The sequence below is a fragment of the Drosophila busckii genome, chromosome 3R (genome assembly GCF_011750605.1).
Source record: "Drosophila busckii strain San Diego stock center, stock number 13000-0081.31 chromosome 3R, ASM1175060v1, whole genome shotgun sequence".
In the NCBI taxonomy this organism is placed as follows: domain Eukaryota; kingdom Metazoa; phylum Arthropoda; class Insecta; order Diptera; family Drosophilidae; genus Drosophila; species Drosophila busckii.
This window is the reverse complement of record NC_046607.1, coordinates 18,020,348-18,028,933: the sequence shown is the minus strand read 5'-3', so window position 1 is coordinate 18,028,933 and position 8,586 is coordinate 18,020,348. Positions and strand designations below refer to the sequence as shown.

The 8,586-nt window shown below is 41.0% G+C and overlaps 1 protein-coding gene across 9 annotated transcripts; it reads right to left on the bottom strand.

Annotated features, from left to right (window-relative positions):
* Positions 1-3,553: 3,553 nt before the first annotated feature.
* Positions 3,554-8,560, bottom strand: LOC108603743 (neurotensin receptor type 1). 9 transcript variants are annotated; one of them, XM_017992807.1, is made up of 8 exons: positions 8,453-8,560; positions 6,431-6,953; positions 6,203-6,368; positions 5,985-6,129; positions 5,277-5,481; positions 5,002-5,216; positions 4,834-4,944; positions 3,554-4,767 (listed from the first exon to the last, which is right to left on the bottom strand). In XM_017992807.1, the coding sequence occupies exons 2-8, from the start codon at positions 6,813-6,815 to the stop codon at positions 4,117-4,119; spliced, it is 1,878 nt and encodes a 625-aa protein (XP_017848296.1). In that variant the 5' UTR covers positions 6,816-6,953; positions 8,453-8,560; the 3' UTR covers positions 3,554-4,116. The 9 variants fall into 9 exon arrangements, with proteins under 9 accessions (XP_017848296.1, XP_017848297.1, XP_017848300.1 ...); XM_017992808.1 differs by having other exon boundaries at positions 6,431-6,941; XM_017992811.1 differs by having other exon boundaries at positions 6,431-6,912.
* Positions 8,561-8,586: the final 26 nt, after the last annotated feature.

The window sequence follows — 8,586 nt, the reverse complement described above, 5'->3', positions numbered from 1 at the left end:
ACAGTGTGTGTCATTTCTTCATTTGTTTATGTATTTTTAGCTTTGGATATGAAGCATTTTACATCAACTCGCTGCTGACAATGTTTTCATTTATGCACAGTGTCACAATGAATCAAAAATATTATTGATTAATGAGGTATTTGGCACTGCTGACGGCAATTGTGACAGGCGACGCTACATAGCTCAAAGGAAAAGCGTATATCATATTCACGGCCTATGAAAGCAGCACAATCAACGCAATTAAAATAAAGTTGATATAAGCATATATAATCGTGCAAATATTTGTGCGGAAGGCCAAGATACACTTTAAAATATATTTAAATAATTAATTAAATCCAAACTAAATGTTAAGCATATATATTGTATTTATTTTTATAACCATAATAAAATATATATGCTCAAAGAACACCGACTGCTGCTGCTTGGGGTGAATGGAATATTATTATAAACAAATAAAATAAACAGGCGGTGGGACCACTTAAAATTAAGCATTTATTGTTACACATGCAAATGTCGAAAGAAAAAACACACATATATAAAATATCACTTAAAAAAAGCTAAACAGAGTTAATCGATGATTAAACGTCTAGCAAAGTGTACGTTTTAATCATTGGAACGCAACTTGATTTAACAACAACGTTCTGTGTCGTGCCTGCTTGTTGGCCATAAATAAAAACGCCACTTTGTTGTGGCCCGCGCCCAGCCCCAGCCCCAGCCCCAGCGCCCAGTCAAGAGCGTAGCTGTCGCTCTTGTGAAAAGTCAATCATAACAAATATATGTATTGGTATTATTATTGTTGCTGGTGCAGACAACAAATGGTAAATGTCGACATGGGCTTCAATCTTTATGCGCACGCATTGCACTTGAAGTAAACAACCGCCACGCCCAACGCCCAACCACCGCCCACCGCCCACTCAGCTGTTTAACGTTTGTTGGCTTTACAAATGAGCAGCAAGTGCTGTGGCTGCCGTTCGTTGAATGCTTGTTTACAATTAATTGACATTGTTATGTCGCAATTTAATTCAATCATTTCTCTTGAGGCGACAAACATAAATTTGCATTAGAAATACTTCCACATATGCTTGACTTGACTTGATTCGATTTTGGCAACCGGTTTGGTTTGGTTTTCAAGCTCATAAATTCACAAGTCAACTGGCCCAATTTGATTAGGTAGCATTTACTTAAACTTTTAATAATATATTGCAAGCTTAATGTCATCCTTGCTTAATCCGAAACACTAAAGCCTATTGACCAACAATTTGTTGATTAAGCCAAAACGAAACTTTTAACATATAACTGCACACAAGCAAACATTTATCAGCCATTAAATTCTTTTGTATACTTTGAACATTTTTATCTTAAGCGATTGAGTCAGCAGTTTGCTTCGCAGCATTTGCTGGGGTTGCTTATTTTTTGTTCGACTGCGACGCCGCTTCGCTGTTCGGCTGCTCGATTTGTTGCATAAATTAAGCATTTGTTGTTTATTAAATTACTTTATAAAATATATAATACCATAACACGTGGCGTTAATCGACTGCGACAACGCCTATGATAACTGCTTTCAAATATATTTATATGTGTACGTGGGCTGCTTGGCTGACTGACTGACTTAAAAGTTTACAAAGCCAAGACATAACATGTTAATGCTCCACGCGACAGTGACATAGAACAAGCTAGGCTCTAATATATGCCTGCTCTCTGACAGCGATTTGCAGCAAAGTGTGTTGCTCTTTTTGGCTGCTGATTTTTATTGCCGTTGTAGCAAGCAGGAGACCGTGATTGAATTGTAGTTTATTTGTCATTCAGACATTCAGATCCAAGGCAACGCATGCCTCACACTCATTACGCACACATTATGGGCTATCAAATTCCATTTTATGACTGACACTCTACACTCCCAGGGGTCACTAACAGCGTGCCAAATGCCAAAAACTATACCACAAACAACTTGTGTGTGTATGTGATTCAACAAACAAAAAGTAGCAAGCAAGCAAGCATAGTTGCCATAGCAGAAATTCGTTTGGCAAGAAAAAGCTAAGCTTAAGCTTAAGTCCTACGTTTACGTTTACTACGTGCTGTGTGCGTACTAATATGTATATTTAGCTATTTACATTTGCTATTTGATATCTTTGAGCATTGTTGTTTGTGTCACAGGGGCGTATGCTTGATACGTGCATAAGTTCAATACAAATTGCACGACATGCTCAGCATCTCCAATTTCGCACACAAGCCAGCGAGCCAGCAAAGCACTTGACTGCTTGCTATGCAAATTTAGCACACAAGCATTGTATCTACTATGTACTACAATTACCATTCGGCGTGTTAATTAATTGTAGCTTTATATAAGCCAGACAGCTAGACAGCCAGCAGCAGACTGTATACTGTTAACTGTCTGTCTGTCTGTCTGTGTGTGTGCGATAAATAATTTTAATTTCGACACCAGCGAAAAGTTGTATAAATTTGCGGCCATTTATTGGCATTGGCTGCCGCAAATAAGTAGGCAACAATATTTTATGGCCCAAACGCCACGCCCACACTGGCCCTTTATGCGTGCGTATTGATAGAGCGCATAATCCATTTGAATTGCAAACCGGCCTCATACATACAAATGGCATAAAGAGTTTATTGCCACCGAATTTGTATTCGTAATCAATTTATATCTTACAACAGCCCAGGCGCAAGACTCAAGTGTGTCAGTTACGCACACACATAAACAAAGACATATTCGTAAGTTTAAATTATTATAAAAAAGTGCCTGTTGTAGTTTCTTTTATTGCGGCGCAAATTGAAAGCCGCAATTGAGTTTGCTTGAAGCAACTTGATGTCTCAGCGGATAGTAAATTTAATGCCATAAATGACAGTTAAATTTATTGATAAGTGAGCATGGCCTGTCTGCTACACACATACACACACGCATACAGACACACGCACGCACAGCGAGTTCATCGAAACTATTTGGGCTAAAACTGATGAAAAGGCTTGCCAGACATACAGCTCTAGCTCTTTATACTATATGTAGACGTCGCCGGCCATAAAGCATATGATTAGCATGCCCAAAAAAGATAAAACATAAACATGCCAGACTCTGAGCACTCTAGCTTCTGCCAAATGTTTAAGCATATGAGTCACATCCAAATTATACATACAGCTGACATTACCTTTACTTTAATTTTTTGATGCAACATTTTAAAATGGCAGCTGGCGCATATAAATTGCGCACCCATTTTAGCAAATTACACAAGCGCGCTTGTGTGTGTATGTGACGTGTGGTTAGTGCTTTACAAGTTTTTAAGCACATGCTGCACTTTATGAATTCGCATAGATTCATTTTGTTACAACGTGTGCTTAGCCACAAAATTAAGCTTAGGTCGCCTAATGAATTTCGCTCGCGGCAATTAAAACTGAAAAGCGCCAGAACAACTGCACAGCTGCTACTTGCAATACCCAGCAAACGATAATAAATGCGGCATATAAGTTTTTATGTATTCATATTTATTTGTTCGAACAATTTAATACACATTCAGTAAATAGTAAAATTCAACATTAACGATGGCTTTAAGGGTTGCTGCATTGACTTAATTGCAGCGCCCGTTTAATGGCTCGCGTCTTAACTAATGTTAATTGAGTGCGATTCAAGTTTTGGTTGCGCTGCTTCTAATTACACTTGCACTTGTTGTAATTAGTCAAGCGCACACAGACATGCAAACACACACACATACTAACGAACATTTGTGAAAAAAAATGGCTAAACATTTACAGTTATACAATGGCTAGCAGCTAAGCCCTCTGTGTCGTCTAGACCAAAGAACTGCGATAGACATCTTAATTGCAAAGGGATTATGATTTGGCTACAAGTTAAATCTAGAATTAAATTTTTATTTATTCTTTATTGTTTGACTGAGTCTTGAGTGGCTTTAATTGAAATACATATATGTTGAGTAATTGGAACTAAGTACTTGCTAGGAATTGCAGTAGCTAAGCAATTAGCCAGCCACTTGCTATTGGAATTGTTTGCGCTGCCGAGTCGCTGCTGCTCTTATCACAGTTATGTACCTGTTCTTAAGGTCCCTCCCCTCGCTCGCTGCCTGGAATGGACGACGCACACTTGAATGTCATTCAATAAACGCCTTTTTCCTTTGCAATGCCAGTCGCACTTGACTGCGGCTTGTGGTCATCATCATCAGCAACATTAACGCTATCAGCTGCTGCTGCTGTTGCTGTTGCTGCCACGCCACACACTCTTGGCTTGCCACGCCAATGCAATTTAGAGCGCAGACCCTTCAACGCAAGTGTTTTGGCCTTTGCCTTGCGCACTTTGCCGGATGTAGCATCGCTGCTCGCACTAGACTCCTGCTCCGACTGGCGCCTGATGCGCGTCAGCTTCAGACGCGAGCGACTGGGCAGGACGCTGGACTGACAGCTGAGCTCATCAATGGCCGCCATGCCAGCCTGAGATAACGACTTGTGACGCATACCCAGCTCGTATTGATCCTCTGGCCACTGCTGCTGCTGCTCCACCTCCAGCAGCGAGTGCGCATCACCCACCGACGATAACTGCGATATTTGCGTCTGCAGCACGCGATGTGGCGGCGCCGTTGCCGTTGCCATGGAGCACTCCGCAGCAGCAGCACGCGTAGCCAGCATATCCAGTCTGCTGCGACTCTGTGTGCTCAGCAAGGTGCGTTGCGAGCCACGACTGCCAGCGCCAGCATTTCCATTGCTGCTGCCATTCAGCGTAGTCATCGTCGTGGTGGTGCGTACGCTGTCCTGCAAACAGAGATGACGCTGAGACTTGAACAATTGCTGTCAATTGGCAGCTTAGCGTGTACTTACTGTATGCAGACGCATCGAGCCTGTTGGATTGCGACGCAGGGCGCTGTAGGTGTGCGGCAGTCCGTGGCCTTGACTCTTGGCAGAGAGGCCAAAGTGCCGCGCCAGTGTCACCTGTGAACCATCAAAATGTTAGACATGCCCCTTGGGCCACATTCGAGAGACACTCACCTTGAACGCCTCGCGAAATTTGTGACTCATAATGTTGTACAGCAGCGGATTGATGCAGGTGGAGAGAAAGTAGAGCACGCCGGATGTATAGTTGAGTATATTGAAGATATCGTTGAACCATTCCGACTCAATGCCCGCCGTCGAGCCATAGACCGCCATTAAGCGCTGCGCATGAAATGGCGCCCAGCAAATGAAAAAGGCCACTGCGACGGCCACTACAAAGGGACAGCAATTATAATTGGTATTGGCGACTGGCCAGGGCCAGGGGGGCTTACCCAGCATGCGTATGACCCGAGTTTGGGCGCTGATGCCGCGATTCACATTGACATCGTAGCTGCGTCTAGGCAACGCTTGCAATAGGCGACTTCGTTTCAGCTTTATGCCAATTAGCACGTAAAGCACACAGATCGCAGTCATGGGTCCGCCAAAGAATATAAACCCGGATACGGCAAAAACATGCGCAAAAAAATCATTTTTCATCTGTGCGGAAAAACAAGCAACAACAATAGACACTTTTAATGAGTTGACAATCTGACAATCTGGCGTATGCTTAATTTCGTGCAAAAAACAAACAAGCGCCAACGCATAAGTCAAAGCCATTCGGCTGTGAAATACACTTGGGAACGAGGCTGATACTTAAAGATGTAAGTACCAGAAATCAATTTCCATATTATCTATCAAAAATATCTAATACTTAATACAACTTAATAAACATAATACAATTCAATCGAGTTAGGTTTTGCATATCTGCCGCTGTTAATTAAATCATTAGATAAAATTTGCATTGTCTATCAGCAAATAAAATTGTAGGCTTCTTTCTTTTGTTTAATCCACAATACGCTCTTTGTTTATTTTTAAACTGCCAAAGCGTATGTGACGAAATTCTGAGAAACCAAAACAATGAATTGCAAATTATTTTTAAAAGCTTTGTGTAAGTTAATGCGCTTATATTAAATGAAATCAATTAAGATTTAATTGCTTACCGTACAGGCGCTGCCAGGTCCCACAGCCGTGTCCTGCATCACCACCGAGAACTGTATGGCCTGGGGCAAGGCCAGCAGCAGCGCAGCTATCCAGATGGCAAAGATGAACTTGATGGCACGCGATAGCTTCGACATGGTATGTTGCCTATGGGGAACTGCCATCAAATCAAGTCAACGTCGTGGCCTTGCAAGGCCAATGCGCCCCAAAGCGCACTCACCTGAACGGATGGCAAATGGCAATGTAACGCTCCACGGTAAACGAGGTAATGGTCAGCACTGTCGCATTGGCTGCTGTCTCTGAGAGCACGCTCTCCAATATGCAAATGCCCTCGGAGAAGGGATAATTGGCCGGATGCCACAAATTATACAGATCCTGTGGCATGCCTGCAACATAAGCGTTAGTAAATGTTTTCTGTCTGTCTACTGTAGCCGCCAGCAAAACGCACCCGAGCAGAGCAGTATGAGATCCGAGATGGCCAAGTTGAATAGATAGAAATTTGTGGCTGTGTGCATGAAATTGTTGCGCGAGATGACAATGCAGGTGATTAGATTGCCCAGCACGCCGGCCACAAAGATGAGCGCATAGCCCACGCTAAGCGTCGCCAGCAGACCCATGTGCGTGCCCATTGTGGGCTGTGGCTGTGTGTCCAGCAGATTCTGCGTGCCAATTCCCTGCAGCAGGCTCGTCAGATTGTCCGCTGATATGTTGAGCATTTGTGTTAAATTCATGAAAAATCTTTCATTTTGCAACACGTGCAGATCGGATAAATAGGGCGTGCCCATGCCAACGCGTTCAGTTGTTGTGTTTATGGCCAGCATTGTTGTTGTCATGTGTGTAGATGTTTGTTTGCGTGTGTCTGTGTGTGAGTAGTTGGCTAAAAGCTCATTTAATTGGCCAATTAGTTGGCTGGCTGTAATGGGCTAACAGCTAAATTGAATTATTTTGCAGCTGTAGGACTTAAATTCAAACTAATTTATATAAATAAAGTAAAGCTATGACTTGCATAATTAATTGAACATTTATTTAAATTATAAATGCTGTTTTGCTGCACATATGCAATTGAATTTATATCTGTGTTTATAAAGAAACAAACGATCGTGAAAGGAATTATGGCATTTGTTTAAGTTGCAGCATATTAAATTTTAAGCAGCTTTTGCGTTTGCTCGAGCGTGTCTACTGTATTTATAATATTTTTCCCGTGTAATGTTTTCATAATGTGTAAAGTTTACGCATTAATTTTGCGTTAACTCACACGTATGCGTGTTATCCGAAGACTTGGATCGATGAATAAAACATTATCTATAAAGCTGTTCGCATAAACGACATTTAATTGTAAATTTTTTCTTAAATTTTAATACATTCTGACAGCTAGTCAGACAGAGAGCGCAAGTGCACAAGAGAAAGAGAGGGAGAGGGAGAGAGTGAAAGGATGCGACTTTAAGAGCATTGGGGACTGAACATATGTTTATTATACATGCAAATGATTCAGATTCAGAGAGCTAGAGCGCTCGAATTGTTATTATTTAAATAAATAACAGAGAGCAACAAAGGGAATACTATCTATATATTTAGTTAAAAAAAGCAAGGCACAATAACAAATATGTTATGCCATAAAAATGTATACAATTTATGCGCATTTCAAGAATGTTGCCGATTTGTTTAGTAACATTTGAAGCAAACTGGTTTTTGTTGTTGCCTGCGCTCTCGCTTTGTGTGTGTTTCATTAACTAAGTAATATTATTTGTGTCAGCAGTTTGTTGTTGTATTTTTTCGGTTTTTCGGCCAGCTATTAGTATTTATATTAACATGGGCATGCGGGGGGGAGCGAATAGAACGCAATAAGCAAATATTAAAATTGAAAACACGCTTCGCAATCAAAACTTATGTTTAGCAGTCAGACCATAAAATGTATCGAGTGTTCTTTGCGTTTTATTTTTGTATGGCATTTGATTGGATTTTATTATTATTATAATGCATGTGTGTGTGTGTGTGTGCCTGTGTGTGTGCATATATCTTTATAGATTACTTTTTTGGGCAAATCTAGATTTGCATACGAAATAGCGATTAGTGCTTGCACTGATTTAATATCGCACTAATACACCCACACACACACACATAGAGATACACACGCACTGGCAGTATTTTCTTTTGTTTTTACACTTGTCACTTCGGCTTCAGGCTAATTAATTATATTTTTTTTGCTAATCAGCCGCTTACGCTTATGCATTTAAAACACGTTTAATTTAATTTTTATGCATTCGGCATTCGGCATTCAGCATTCAGCTCACTGCCTGGCACTCTGTATTGTATTTTATTGTAGCTTTCAACTGTTTTGCTTTCTTATTTTTTTTTTTACTTTTATTGTGTGTGTTCAGTTTCAAGTCGTGCATTGCACTTTGTTTTAAGAACTTTGGCGACAGTTTAATAAACTGCGTTAAATGTGCTTTAATAATTGTCAGACACTCACACAAACGTTTTGTTTTGCTTTGCTGCGCGTATTAGTTGTGTTTTCAAAATGTACGTTGCGTATACGACGCGTCGGCTTGCGAGCGCGACAACAACCGGCCGCAGCATCCGTTTAACAGCGACTAAGTTTGTTTT

Bases quoted from the DNA above. Each gene is read 5' to 3' on its own strand.
- LOC108603743 (XM_017992807.1), bottom strand. From the start codon at position 6,815: ATGACAACAACAATGCTGGCCATAAACACAACAACTGAACGCGTTGGC. The intron at 6,369-6,430 runs GTGCGTTTTGCT...CTTATGTTGCAG, and splicing joins TCTCATACTGCTCTGCTCGG to GCATGCCACAGGATCTGTAT. The intron at 6,130-6,202 runs GTGAGTGCGCTT...AGTTCCCCATAG, and splicing joins GCCATTTGCCATCCGTTCAG to GCAACATACCATGTCGAAGC.